This window comes from Spea bombifrons, chromosome 9 (assembly GCF_027358695.1).
Source record: "Spea bombifrons isolate aSpeBom1 chromosome 9, aSpeBom1.2.pri, whole genome shotgun sequence".
Classification (NCBI taxonomy): Eukaryota; Metazoa; Chordata; class Amphibia; order Anura; family Pelobatidae; genus Spea; species Spea bombifrons.
The window spans coordinates 23,132,167-23,147,527 of record NC_071095.1 but is presented as its reverse complement, the minus strand read 5'-3'; the positions used below and the strand labels follow the sequence as shown (position 1 = coordinate 23,147,527).

At 47.5% G+C, this 15,361-nt stretch overlaps 1 protein-coding gene across 1 annotated transcript; it reads right to left on the bottom strand.

Annotated features, from left to right (window-relative positions):
* Positions 1 to 858: 858 nt before the first annotated feature.
* On the bottom strand, positions 859 to 5,693 carry LOC128504390 (ryanodine receptor 3-like). The gene is made up of 5 exons (XM_053474423.1): positions 5,603 to 5,693; positions 5,415 to 5,521; positions 3,070 to 3,151; positions 1,285 to 2,178; positions 859 to 1,235 (listed from the first exon to the last, which is right to left on the bottom strand). The coding sequence occupies exons 1-5, from the start codon at positions 5,691 to 5,693 to the stop codon at positions 859 to 861; spliced, it is 1,551 nt and encodes a 516-aa protein (XP_053330398.1).
* Positions 5,694 to 15,361: the final 9,668 nt, after the last annotated feature.

The following is a 15,361-nucleotide window of genomic DNA, read 5'->3' as shown; positions in this document are numbered from 1 at the left end:
ATCCAAGCGCAAAGCACAGCGTGTAGGCACGTGCTGTGATATTGGAACCCCATTTAGAGGGTTCCACATCCGCTGAGTGCCGGCACCGGAATTTGTATACGCGTATTGCGTAGATGTCCCCCGCCAGCCCCGCAAGACACCCGGGAGTCTGCTCTGGTAAGTCGGGGGGGGGGGGGGGGGGCAGAGTGGCAGCATATCTCGGGGGGGAGGAGGGGGACAGTGGCAGCATATCTCGGGGGGGGGGACAGTGGCAGCATATCTCAAGGGGGGGAGGAGGAAAAGGACAGTGGCAGCATATCTCGGGGGGGGGATTACAGTGGCAGCATATCTCAGGGGGGCAGTGGCAGCATATCTCGGGGGGGGGAGACAGAGTGGCAGCATGTTTTTTTGGTGCTTTTTTAAAGAAAAAAAACTTTTTCTTTAAAAAAGCACCAAACTTTTAGGGTGCGGCCTATATACGGGGGCGGCCTATATCCAAGCCAATACGGTATATAAGTAGATCAGCAAATGACGTCGTGTTTATAGCCAAGGCTCTCTATGAACTGTGTGCATGCGGGGGCTCGATGACTAATATTACAATTCCTACCGCAAGAGCTTAAACATACGGACTTCTACCACCCAAACTGAACGATTGTTATATTGGCATACCCGATATGCACGTTTGCTTCAACTGAGTGAAGCCTGGGTTATGTGAGCGTTCGTGTTGATAACGGAGACCAAATCCCCCTTTCACGGTATAGTTTGGGTTTCAGCACACTGGAGTCAAATGCTGCCCATCGTGCTCTTGCCCGGAAAGTCTTTACAATTCACATTATTTTTAGTACAATTAAACATATACTACAAATAAAAAAATTCATATCAATTACTTACAAGAGCTTTTCTCTTCTTATGGACGGCACTTTCTAAACTGGTGGTACTCTCTGCATGTACAACCTCAGAGAAGTCGCCGAGCCCAACGTCATGGCCGTGCTTCGAACCTTCTTTTTTCGAATGTATGCCAAATACATCCGACATCTCTGCATCTCCTTTTTCTCCTTTTAGAAGATGCGTGAGTTCTGCGGACGAGCCATGTTCCGAGGCATCTGCTTTTTCAGTGTCCAGGACATCGTCGTGGATTCCAAACTGCGTTGGATCGGGCATATCTCCCAATAGTTTGGTGACTTTAATATTTTTGGCCCCTTCTACTAAGCCTCCTCCGAAAACTGTGCTCCACAGTATCTGAAATACTCCCCATACTATAGTAAATACAAATTGAAACAGCATCCAGAAAAATGAGAAGAAGACCTTCACTAGTTCCTTTATGGTCATTTTTTTTCACTTTCCGGAACTGCTTGCCGACATTTTTTAAAGTCAACATTTTCAGGAAACTGGACGTGTTCTTTTTAAGCGCTGCGCAAGCTATGATGAAAGCAGAAGAAGATTCAAGAGACTCGGCTTCTTCTTTCTCTTCTCCAACTTCCATCACGTGGTGAGATTCCTCATCCTCTTCTTCCTCGGGCCGCTCAGCTGCATCAGACTCAGAGATTTGGGAGGCCAACTGCATCTCAAATATGGTGTCTTCACAGAAGTTAACAAACAATTCCATCTTCTCCTGCTCTCCACCTTCATTGACCACATCAAATATGAACTGTCTCTTGGACTCCTTGACTTGGGGCTTCTCCCATTGTGTCCGGCTTGACTCGCTGATCTCAAAGTAAACTCTTTCTATCCTTTTGGCTCCGCCCATGATCTCAATACGTCCAAGGTACGGAGAGAAGTAACTCAGTACGCTATTTGCGGGATCTAGCAGACACTGGAGTCGGGAATCGTTCGGCATATGTTCGGAGAGGTTAGTCAACAGAACAGCTACGTTGAACCCGATGTCCTTTGCCGGTTCGTGAAATCTATCTACAAATTCAACATAGTTAAACATATCATTTTCATCCGCCTCGGCACAGGAAAGGAGGAATTCAATTTCGGACTGTGTATATTGCTTCTGGCCCTCCATGGCCTTCTGGAATTCTTTTTTGGATATGATGCCTTTTCCTTCCGGATCGTACTCTTTGAACGCATCAGAGCTCGTTAGATCTTTCGATTTCAAGAACATATCAAAGAACTTCAAGATCATTTCCACATTGCTTGACGATTCCGCAAGGGTGTCTACCATTTGTTTGCCGATGGTTCCATTTACCACATTGCCTGCAAGGACCATGAATAAAACAAAATGAACTGCAGACTGAGCATTTGTCGGACTTTACAGAATAACAATAGTCCTTTGTCAGAAGATTGAACCGGTAAACTGTACATTAAAATGCAAAATATATGTGAATACATTTTCTAATATATGTCAATACATTTAGTACTATGCTAATTAGATAGGATTTGATTTTGCTTTCTCAGAAGGGGCAGCTGGTTATACATCCATAATCTGGAGCTCAGCACTTTATATTCAAATGGCGGAGAAGAAATTAGGTTATGAGGAATGATGCTCAAACGCTGAAGATCTACAGACCAAACAGAGACCTTGGGGAAGAATAACTGCACGGTAAGCTCTCTGGGGATGCGGCTGCGTTTATTACCATTTCCCTCGTATTATCCTTTTTGGGGAAGTACCCAGCAGTCTTTAGAAGCAATGAGATTTGAAACAAATGTTTCTTTTTGCAATGGAGTTAAAAGACGTATTAGAAGCAATTCCTGCAACAAAATTGCTCGTCTGCCTTTTGGCTAATAGCAACGGATACATGTGACATAGGGAGAGCTGGCAGAGACGTTCCTGAAGCTCAGCATACTCTTTAGAACGCCCTTGTTTGGGCCACTTCACCGCGGGACAGAGAAGAGCACCAATGCACTCCTCACTTTAAAAAGGCACCGACTGGAACCAGTATCAGACATTTACGTGCACATTTTCTGAGTTTGTTTGCGCAAACATAGTTTTTTGTTTATATTGGACACCGTTTTTCTGTTTTAAACTGGAAAAAATTAAAGTGGAGGTGGGTCCCCTAACACTTTTGGTGTGTGTCTGTGACATAAGCTACCGGATGATATGATGTCACTAAGCCAAACAGTAGTGTGCATGTTACAGAAACCGACCTTCTAGAAGTGACGGGAGCATCACCACCATGTCCTGCAGAAGGTCCAACAGCTCCTTCAGCAGCTCAATTTGGCTGGAATCCTAGAAGATTAGAGATAGTGACAGTATTATGCTGTAAGCATCTAGGAAGTTGTTTATAGCTGGAACTGCTTTGGCGGGGCAATTCTCCAAGCCTCTGTCTGAAAGCAACCAAAAATAAAAACCGTAGCCTTTGTGCATACAATGACACATTAAATATCATTTCTACCAGCATAACCGGCATCTCTGGATCGGGAAAGCATTTTAATATCAGCATATATGTTAGAACAATGTCCCATCTATTGTAATAAAAAAAACATATTTAAATAAATACTATGACCTATTTGACTAGCGGCTCCAGCTATGAACAGGTGAGATTAAATGGACCTCACATTTCAAATCTAATTGACATGGGTTTTCTCTCAAATGTTAGGCACATTTTTTAATTTCAACATATTTTGACTTGCAAATTGCAGCGAAGCAATACTTCGGAGGTCTAAGCCAAAGAATGAACATGTCCTGTCGTGGGACAGGCTGCCGTGTAAGAAGTAAGCCCACAGGATCATAGGAACTCGCCAAGCACCTGGCCTGATCTTATCTGGGACCCCTGAGCTCCTGCACATGATTCCCATCACAAGGAGTACAGCGTTAGTAGGGACGGCCATCTAATGCTCGATCCGATCCCCGGCCGACCCACATATGGACGATATGGATGCGTGTGATCCAAATCTCACAAAGTTCTTAGCGCAATGACTTGCATTATATAAAAGCACATATTTACAAAGATCTAGTTATATACCTCAGCCTCCCATAATGGGCGCGGCTTATTGTTGACCACAGTAATCGCAGGGTTTTCTGGAAAAGAGATATAGAGTAGCCCTCCTTATTAAAAAAAATAAGCTTCTTCCTAAACAATATCATAACGTAGAGAGTTCTATGGGGAAATCTACTCACAATGCTCGTTTAATTACATTTCATTCATATGTAGACTGAAACCGTGTAGAATATCAGCTACATCATCAAGTTAAATCCTGTTGAGATTTTCAGGCAGAAAATACCATTAAACATGTATTCTGTCAAAAGCTTTTCTAAGTAGAGCTGTACAATTATATACACACACACACATATATATATATATATACACACACACACACACATACATACACACACACACACATACACACACACACACACACCACAAGACAGATTAGAGGACCATTAATGTTTCTTCCAAATCTGCAGCTCAAACACTTGCTTTCTCAAACACGGTCATTAAGGAGTCACTTATACCGATCCCAATTAGGAAATCCCTCTAAACATTACTACGTATTTACAGAAAGCACCCAGGGTGAGGAAACCCTGAAAATAACCACTTGTTTGGTAGAATCTAACATAGATTGGTACTTTTATTTGATTTGGTTATTTTCCCTCTTTGTATTATGTTACAAGTTGTTTGCATGTAGGAAATTCATGACAAATTACCGGTAATTGTTAATATTCCACGTTGTTTTATTAATACTATAGAATGCAAAACTTGACAGGGTTTTTAAACACCCCCCCCCTTACCGGTTACAATACAATTTGGCATCTCGTTCATCTTACCCCGTTAGTGGCATTAAGAGCTGGCTTGGGAACCGCTCGTCTAAACACTGTCCAGCTAAATTCAATTCAACCAAGCAACTCACATGACCTTGCCTACAACTCACAGAACTTAACGTCACGCGCACCTGCATGTTCTCAAAAGCAACTGAACCTCAAAGGGTCTGGTGTGAAAATTACGTGACCTACCACCATTAACAAACACGCAGTCAGGGGAGATATCAGGGCTTCACCCTGTAGCAGACATCACCAGTCACATCTCCCATACATTCATGAACCTATGTGCGCTCATCCCACAAACACACATAAGTTTTATGGCCCGCTGCAAACTGATTCTTCATGTTGCTGAATGACTGCACCACCCTCCCAGGCTGTGAGATGACCCTAAAAGACTGGGACCCCAGCCCCCCGCATACCTCCTTAGCAATGGGTCTGCACAACAGTCAACTCATTGATTGTTCATTGTTTTAAGAAAAATGGAAATATAGCACAAGCGCCCATCAATGGCTCAATGGAATCATGGCTATGAAGAGCCCAGTTAGCCCAGTCAAATTATTTCTATTAGAACATATTTTTTTTACTCTTAGTGACTGGTTTAGCACGGTATCTCGGCACACAAAGATGTGATCGTTTTTTGGGTAAATACCAATTCACTTACATTTGGTTAAAACATATACACACGCGTGTCTCAAGTGGCAGAACTTCTGTTAAGCGATGTCTTGGTTACCTGCGAGAGTTTCATTTGCATGTCTGCAAAGACGTGGAGGAAACCGACCACAGCATCCCAAAGTCGACTGTGTGCCAAGCTCTGCTGGTTTCCAATGCACGGTTTCCCTGCAAGAGCAAGAGACCGTTATTACAACATAATACAACTTAATACAACATAATACAACAGAGACACAGGAAACGGGTCACTCGTGGGATCTTCAAGTGCTCTCTTCAGCAAAACCCAAAGCAAATGAAGTAATAAGCACACCGGGTGACTATCTCCACTCCTCTTCTCCATGGTCTATCCCCACTAAGTACATCTTTGCCATAATAAACACAATTTTAAGGCAAGACAGGAGGCTTTCTATTTTGCATATCTTCCTTTACTTCTCACCAATAGCAGCAAAGAAAGAAATACTGATAAAGAAAAAACAACCAATAAACATCCTTCAGAAGGTATATAAACCCTAGCCAGTCCTTCCACTTCCTCTTTCGACCGCTGAGAACCGTTGATAATTATATATATATACATATTCTTCGGCTTATAGGTGCATTTTCCCCAGCATTGCTGCCCTTTTTTACTTTCCCCCTTCCATCTCGCCCCCCCCTTTATTTTCCTCATATATATTCTCTTTTTACCCCTCCGGATTGCCGCGGTCTGTTCCGCTCCCTCCTTACCCGCTTTTCGATCTTCTACCGGCGTTTCTGTGTGCCGGCGTCTCCCTTGCCGGCGTTTTTTTGGTTTTGCGGGCTTTCCGGAGTTCTCCTCCCTCGTTGCCTCACGGCAGCCATTATGGTTTTTTTTTCACGGTTTTATTGTGGCAACGGCCATCTTGGTTTCCCTATATATACATTGCTGCCGTTTTCGGCGGCCATGCTGTTTGGGGCGTCCGGATCTAGCGTTTTCGGGATTTGGACGCCACTGTGTCTTGTTTTCTGATTTTTACTGTTGTCACCTCATTTTTCCTTACAGAACCTTCGTTTTTTCTTGCAGGTCTCACTATTTCAATCAGGCTGAGCCCCTGAATTTGTGCGTACATTTCTTCTGTGTGCCTCAGAGACTATTGGAGCCTTTATTGCTACTGGCTTCAGACAGGCTGAGTCCCTGTCATATCTATACAGGCTGAGCCCCTGCTGCTCACACAATTTATACTTGAGGGCCATTATCATTATTGGCTTTCGGCAGGCTGAGTCCCTGTCTCATATACACACATATATATATTTCTCAGGCTGAGCCCCTGGAAGGGCAACAGTGCATCGGCGGGCAAGGGCAAGGCTCCTGCCAAACGCCCTAAAACTTCTGACAAATCCCTCCTCTCCGGGCGTCATGTCGCTGGGGATGAGGAGTCCCTCCAACTCCCTCTCTCCCATCATAGACAAATGGCAGGCAGAGGGTTCCGATAATTCTGAGGCTTCAATTAACCTGGCCTCGTCCAGGACTTTGGACTCACGATACATACGTGAGTGTTTGGTGGAGGAACCCCACCTGAATGAACCCCATCACTCCGGAGGTCCCTCGGTTACCCCCGACTCTGCCTCTACTTCTACTGACCTCCCGGTCGTAGACCCCTCCGGCACTGCCCTATTTGATCCCACCACAATGCGCCACCCCAGGGCTACTGAATGGGCTCCTCCAGAGCACATTGCATTGTATATTCATAAATGGCTGCGTAAACCTTTACCTAAGGAGGTTCGCAATAAACTCCGGGCAGAATGTCCTCGTCCCTGCATTCCCGACAAGGTGGCTCTCACACCTGAGCTTGACCCTAATATTCTCGTCCTTTTGTCCGCTAGGCGCGATCCTAGGAAGGGTTTGGAGCAGGGTCTTAAATCCGCCCAGGATAAAATCCTGGATCTCGTAGGTCCCATTACCCAGATTCTGTCTCTAGCGGATAGGGTTTATCTCCAGACTTCTCCCCTGGATCCCAAACTTGTCCGGGATTGGGGTCGGATTGTTTGCCTTCTGGGAAACGCTAACGTCGTCGTTGCCACGGAACGGCATAAGGCGGCTTTGCTCCGTATGGACCCTGGGCTTGCGGAACTGGGCTCCAAGGACTTGGGAGCAGCTGCCAACGGAATGCTTTTTGGCGACGCCTTTGTCAAAGAGCTTAATCAGCATGTTTCCCTCCTGTCTTCGTGGAATAAAGCCAAGCTCTCCATGAGGAAGGTATTCCAGCCAGCCCCTCGTTTTTCCGCCAGGGCTGGACGACCGCAGGGCCGGGTCGCCAGCCGTTCCTCCTACCAAGGCTCCAGATACCCCCAGCAGACTCAACCGTCCAACCGTCTTTTCAACTGGGACCGTTTCCACAGCGAGAAGGCAGCAGAGGCAGAGCGTCTACCGGTTTCCCCAGAGGACGCTCAGGGTTCGGTGAGTACAGATGTTTCAGGTCTCTCTTCCCATCCACAGGTTGCTGGCAGGATCTCCCGTTTTTTACGCAACTGGGTGCGGATTACGTCAGACCCTTGGATCCTCCAAACGGTTCGCAGCTATCTGATAGATTTTGTGTCTCCCCAGGGGTCCAGGGGTCCCGTCTCTTTCCTCAGTTCCGTGTTCCTAGTTCGGAAAAGCTCCGGAGAATTTCGCCCTGTGATAAATCTCAGGTCCCTCAACGCGTTTGTGGCTTACCGCCACTTCAAGATGGAGGGTATTCACCTTTTACGGGACCTTATGTCCGAAGGGGATTGGTTCATGAGATTAGACCTCAAGGACGCCTACCTTCCCGACCCTATCCACCCGGAACACAGACAGTTCCTTCAGTTCCTCTGGGGCGATCAACTTTGGCAATTCAGATCTCTTCCCTTCGGCCTCAGATCGGCCCCCTGGTGCTTTACGAAGCTCCCCAAGCCGGTGATGGCTTTCTTCCGCTCTCGGGGGATTACTTGTACTTTTTACCTCGACGACATTCTTCTTTTCTCCAGGTGTCGGAATCTCCTCCAGGGACAGATGGATTTTGTGGTTCAGACGCTACATCAGTTGGGCTTCATCGTCAACACGCTCAAGTCCGAGTTGGTTCCACGTCAACGGATTCAGTTCCTGGGGTTCATCATAGATTCAAAGGCGGCCATGCTTCGTCTACCAAGATCCAAGATAGTGACGATTCGGAAGGAGATCCGTGTCCTCTTGCGGAAGGAGGTTTGCTCGCGTCGCATGCTGGATCGAGTGGTGGGTCTGCTTTCAGCATCCATTCAGGCCATTTTTCCAGCTCCATTGCATTACCGGACTCTCCAGCGCTTGAAGGCGCAACACCTTCGCTCTCTTCCTTCCTACGATTTTCGGGTCCCAGCCCGATTTCATCCTGGAGTCCGACGCCAGTTTGCTGGGCTGGGGCGCAGCCTCCCTCACCGAGGCAACGGGAGGCTCTTGGTCGCTGGAGGAACGATCACTCCATATCAACTGTCTGGAGCTAATTGCGGGGTCGTTCGCTATCCGCAGCTTTGCAAGGGACCGATCCGATTGCTGCCTCCTTCTCCGAATGGACAACATCTCGGCGGTGCGGTACATCAACCGCCTAGGAGGTACGCGTTCCAAGCTCCTTACAGAGTTGACGAAAGGCATCTTCGATTTTTGTCTCTCTCGCAACATCACTCTGCAAGCGGAATACCTTCTGGGTCCGGAGAACCTGTTAGCAGACTGCTTCTCAAGACATTGGAGAGATGCAAGCGACTGGAGGCTTCACCCGCGGGTTTTCCAGGACATCCTGCGTCTCCGAGGGCCTCTACACCTAGACCTCTTCGCGTCGCCAGCTAAGGGAGTTCCAGATCCGAAGGCCTTGGCGACGGACGCCTTCACCCAGATTTGGTCAGTATCCGGCGCTTATGCTTTTCCCCCCTTCGCCCTGATTCCTCGGGTCGTCCACTTTCTTCGGCGCGCAGGAGGCTCCTTGGTTCTGGTGACTCCGCTCTGGCATGCGCAGCCCTGGTTCCCTGCTCTGCTGGAGATGTCTATTCGGGATCCGTTGGCCCTTCCGGTTTTTCCGTCGCTTCTGACGGACCCGGGGGGCCAGTTTCACCCTCTTCTCCAAGAGGGACGCATATCTCTGGTGCTGTGGACGATCGTGGGGGTCCCCAGTCAGTCCAGGGACTATCGGAGGTCGTTGTTCTAGGAACAACGGTTAACTTGCAGCAGAACACAGACACAGCCATGGCTGTTACGCGCAGATTGCACACATCAAGAAGAGATCCCTCTGAGAATTCCAAGAAAGCGAGTTTCTGGCAGCCGAGCCGACGCTCTGGTGTGTGCGCCAGGCCTCCTGGATACAGATTAAACACAGAGCAGCGGCCCCCAATCACAGAGATCTGTACGCTCAACCATTTCTTAACAAAGACGGTTGGAGATTACTAGTGGGGGTTTAATCAGATTACTAATCACCAAGTGATCATTCAGCAGATCCAAGACAATATGAACAGTATTTAAAGACGGTTAAAATGGTTGATAACTATAAAAGGTTATTGCTCCCTACTGTGAATCATTCGCATAAATGATGAGCAGATCTCAACGAAAATACTGCTGCCCTCCCGCGATGAACATCCAGCCAGTTTCAGGGGATCCTCTCACCTTTCTGAGCCTGAAGAGACAGGCGGCAGGACAGCTGCATTTTATTTACGATTTAAAAAAGTTTTTATTCGTCAGAGTCATGATACAAATGAGGGGGCACATGTCACAAAAGACAAATAACAGCCGTCACGCAGGACGGGAATATAAACACACGAGCAGCATGATGAGAATAGACAAAATAAAAAAGGAAAAAGTAACGAAAAAAAGAGTGACCCTCCTCAGCAGATCAAAGCGTACATCAGAGACGAAACTGACGACAAATTTGATAGGTTTTCAAAACATATCTAGCAACAATAATGCAACTGGTGCGCGAACACTTGTAATGCATCGTAGAATAGGCATCGTGAGTGGTATGGAGATGCGGAAAACAAATGTTCACGAAAGCATAAAGAAAAGTAACAAAAAGAAAAAAAAAGTCACAAGAACAAATCGGTGATATGGCATGCGGGTGAGACCGCAGGACCGTGATAGTAATGAGCGTGTGAGACGTCCTACAGACAAAGTGTACAGTAGAGCTCCTGCTCCGAGCGGAACAGAGGGCGATACATATGAAAGTGGCAAAATACCAATATGCCAAGGTACTGGTCGGGCGTGGTCGCAAACATACAATCAAATATAGTTAGAAAGGACCTGACTAGAGAGCCGGGGGGCCCAGATTTTCGTGTATAAGTGTGAGGTGCATGACGAGTCGTGAGACATTTTTTCCAAAACCCTGTGTCTTTCAACCGTGCCAACTATCTCGGCGAGGGCAGGGGGGAGAGGCTCCCTCCATCGTTTAGCAATACACAGTTTAGTAGCAATGAGAACGTGTATAAGAAGTTTACGAGTCGAGGGAGGGATAGGGTCGGGAAATAAATGAAGTAACGCAAATTCCGGGAGAAAATCAAAAGGGCAATGAAAAATGCGACGTAACAGGGTGAATATTTCCGCCCAAAGCGGCTTCAGGACTGGACAGCTGAACCATATGTGAAGCATAGACCCCGAGTGTCCACAACCTCTCCAGCAAAGTTTGGATTGGGTGGGCCACATGTGTGAGAGACGAACCGGGGTGAGATACCAGCGGCAGCTGAGCTTCTTTTGAAGCTCCAGGTGGTTGGTGCAGTGGGTGACCCCCCGCATCGCCTCCTCCGCCTCCAGCCAGGACTCCAAAGGGAATTCCGTGCGCAGCTCCTTTTCCCAGGCAAGCATATGAGGCAATTTACGGGCAGAGAAACGGGCTATTAACAGTGAATACCAGATGGAGATGGCCCCTTGAAACCTGGGAGCCGAGTCACGCAGAGAAGCCAATTGCTGGAAAAACAGGGTAGAGTGACACACGGGGGAAGGCAGAGAGCCCAGCTTATGACGGAGCTGAAGGTAACGGAAGAAGTCCCGCCGAGGGACACCGTGTATAGAAGTGAAGTGTGAGAAGGGGAGCAAAACCCTGTCTGTGTAAAGGTCTCCCAACGTGGAGAGACCAGGGCGGACCCAATGGGAGATTGTAAAATCAGGGATGAGCAGTTCCAGGGTCCGTAAAGGAGTGAGACGTGTGAGGCGGTGCAGAGTAGGAAATCGCTTGGCCACCCTGTCCCAGGTGTCAATGGTGTGCCTAGTTGTCGGGGGCAGAGGTAGAAGGCGCGGGCGCTTAGGGCGGGGTAGCCACAATAGTTGGTCAATAGTGAAAGGAGATATGGCACTATTTTCCTGTACAGTCCAAATGGGAGGGCGGGTGGGTGAAAGAAAGGGAAGTGTTTGTGCAAGAATGCAAGCCTCGTGGTAAGATTCTATGTGTGGGACGCCAAGGCCACCTTGAAGGCGGTGCACATAACGGGTACGATTCGCAACTCTGGACCTACTCCGGACATACGTGAAAGAAACAAAAAACTTCTGAATAGAATGAAGGAGCCCCCTTGGGGGTTTAACCGGAACCGTCCGAAGCACATAAAGTAGCTTCGGGAGGGCTGTCATTTTTAAGGCATTCACCCTGCCCAACCAAGAGAGCTCATAGCCACGCCACCTAATAATATCCCTCCTCACGGAGTCCCAGACCCTCACTAAATTGAGAGTGTTTACGTCGTGCAATGACTTAGGTAAGCGGATACCCAAGTAGGAAAGGTGGGAGGACCTCCACTCAAACTTGTAAGCGGCGGAGAGACGAGCCTTGCTACCCGGGTCCAGATGGAGACACATCGCCTGCGTCTTAGAAATGTTGATAGAGTGATAGGAGACTTTAGAGTAGTGAGAGAATTGAGAAAAAAGAGCGGGGAGGGATCGCTCCGGGGAAGTGACCGACGCCAGAATGTCATCCGCAAACAGTCCGAGCTTGCTAGTGTCGCCATTAGCTAACGGAAAACCAGAGATCAGGGGGTCCGAGCAAATGTTGGCCGCTAAGGGTTCGAGTGCGAGCGTATAAAGTAAGGGGGATAAGGGGCATCCCTGCCGGGTACCGTTCATGATGGAAAACGGGGAGGAGAGGAAACCCATCATCGAAATGCAAGCGGTGGGAGACGTGTAGAGTGCTAGGACCGCTTGAATAAATGGAGGGGGAAGATTAAATTTGTATAGAACACGCGACAGAAATTGCCAATGAAGTCTATCGAACGCCTTTTCCGCGTCGAAAGAAATAAAGAGGCTGGGGCGTTTATGTGTGGCTGCATCCCAAAGGGAACTCAAAAACTTGCGGGTATTGTCGGAAGGCTGCCGACCCAAAACAAATCCGACCTGATCGGGGTGCAGGAGGGAGGGCAATAGGGGGGCCAGTCTATTCGCTAGAATTTTTGCGTAAATCTTGAGGTCGGTGTTGAGGAGTGAAATGGGACGGAAATTAGGGCAGACAGTGGGTGGCTTACCAGGTTTAGGCAACCTAACTACGTGCGCCCTAAGGTTCTCAGAGGGGATAATGCCAGACGACATAAAGGAGCGAAAAAGAGAAAGTAAATGAGGCCCTAAAGTAGGTAAGAAAGAACGGTAATACGAGGCAATGAATCCATCCGGACCCGGGGCTGTGCCCTTTTGAAGCTGGCACACAGCTCGTTCAATCTCCCTCAACTCTATAGGCATGGCGAGAGGCTCAGATGTCTCAGGTGTGAGGGTAGGTAAGTGTGTAGATTCTATTTTTGGGGTAGTAGGTAGCGAAAGTCTCAACCATCTGAGAAGGGTTGCGAATCTCACGACCCGTAGCGTCAAGGATGTGAGAAGGGCGGGACAAAGAAGTAGTGTGCTTAAGTTTTCTGGCCAAAAGAGAGTCAGCTTTATTGCCTTTTGCATAAAACTTTTGTTTAAGCTTCATCAGCATATACGCCGTTGAGCGTGCGTTAATTTCCGATAATTGGGATTTAAGGCGTTTGAGCGTTTGTGCAATAAGGAATCAGTCGGGTGGCGTTTGTGCAGGGTCTCAGAGTCGTGGAGTTGCATAAGCAGGGAAGTTTTATCAGCGAGGTGTTGTTTCTTAACGTGGGAGGCCAGACTGATCAGCCGGCCACGCATGACTGCTTTATGAGCATTCCAGACCGTCTCCGCAGAGGAATCAGGAGAGGTGTTGTCAAGAAAATAATTAGTAAGATGCGTCTGAATTTGTTCCTTGTGCGCCGGATGGGACAGCAAGCTATCATTAAGGCGCCAACTACCTCTGCCCGAGATAGGAAAAGAAAGCGCTAGGGTAAGTATAAGTGGGGCATGGTCGGAACCAGGATATGGACCCTATGGAGCACGCCTTGACCGATTGGAGAGTAAATTTGTCCAGAAAAATGTAGTCTATACGAGAATATGATGTGTGTGGTGCGGAGTAATAGGTGTAATCGCGTTCAGAAGGGTGTAGGACCCTCCAGGCGTCAAATAGTTGATTGGAGTGTAATAGAGAGGACATAGTGGAGCCCAGCGTATGTGCGCGGGAGGTGTGTGTGGAGCGACGAAAGGTGGAGCTGTCCAGTCGGGGAGAGAGCGCAGCATTCAAGTCACCACATAGGATGACCTGACCCTGTTTTAAAGCATCCAGTTTAGATAAAAACGAACTGAAAAATTGAGTCTGGGAGGTGTTAGGGGCATAAAAAGAGGCTATAGTGTATCGGACAGAATTAATGTCGCACACCAAGATGAGGTAGCGTCCCTGCGGGTCAGGGCATTTACGTATCAAGGAAAATGAGAGGGTGTTGGAAAATAGAAGCGAGACTCCCGCCTTTTTAGAGGTGGCCATAGAATGGTATTGCCAAGGGAAGCGTTTGGAAAATAAATTAACCGTGCTAGACTTTTTGAAATGGGTTTCTTGGACACATACGATGTTGGCTTTATGTGACTTAACTTCAGACCACAAGGAGTTCCTCTTCTGGGGGGTGTTGAGGCCCTTGGCGTTTATAGAAAGTAAGATTAATTCAGCCATGAGTATAAAGTGTAAAAAAAAAGGGGCAAAATAAACGTGAACTAAGACCCGCAGGGGAGACATTCCCCCAGAATGGAGCAAGCGATAGCGACATATGGACGACCACACCCGACCAGACAGTACCAAATGACGTAGAGACGAAAGTATATTCACAAAAAAAAAAGAAGGCATCACCAAATACCGCGATGGAAAAGGCGTGCTAAAGAAGTAAATAGCACTAGGGGGGTGGAGAGGTGCAAGTGAAATCGACACATCCAGCGGAAGGCCGCGTAGCCAAAAACCGTGTGACACAACGTGGCCGCCTATAGGGACCCGAGGAAGATGTGCGTGTATATGTGCAAAAAAAAAAAAAAAAAAAAAATGAAAAAAACCATGTGTGCAAAAGCGATATAGATCTGTGTATGTAAAAGAAAAAAAAAGTGTCATGAAGTATGCAGTGTTGGTTAACTACTCCCCAGGGGGGAAACACAACTATGGCCCACTGATGAGGCACTAAGGGTCACAGACTCGAACAAGGCAGAGCCGGGCCTAACGAATGGGAAACGCCCAAATGACTCCGGAGTAGCCGGGGGCCATCGAGAAAAATATAAAAAATGAGTGAAGCGCACGTGTGTGAAAAATCAAAACAGTAAAACGTGTGAAAAATAAAAAAAAATTCCAATGAGATATGAGCATATAATAAATAAGCATATGAGCATATAATAAATAATGGCATATATAAAAAAAGGTTTAAAATAATAATAAAAAAAAAAAAAAAAAAAAAGGCCTCGTGGTCGACCCGCTCCAGGCCTTGGTGGCAGCAGGAGCCCCAACATGGAAAAATCAAGAGGTTACCGTCCCGGAGAGAAGCGTGGGGATTCAAGTTTTCGCGGACCAGTCCCTCTTCAATTTTTTCTGCAGGGAGATCTTTTCTGTCGCGACATCAGGCGCCGGTGAAACCGGATCAGCAGCCGGGTCGATGCCCCATTTACGCAGCAGAGCCAAGCCGTCCTCCGGGGTGTGGATGGAAGTTGCGGAGCCATCTCTGACCACGATGAGGCGGATGGGATAACCCCAT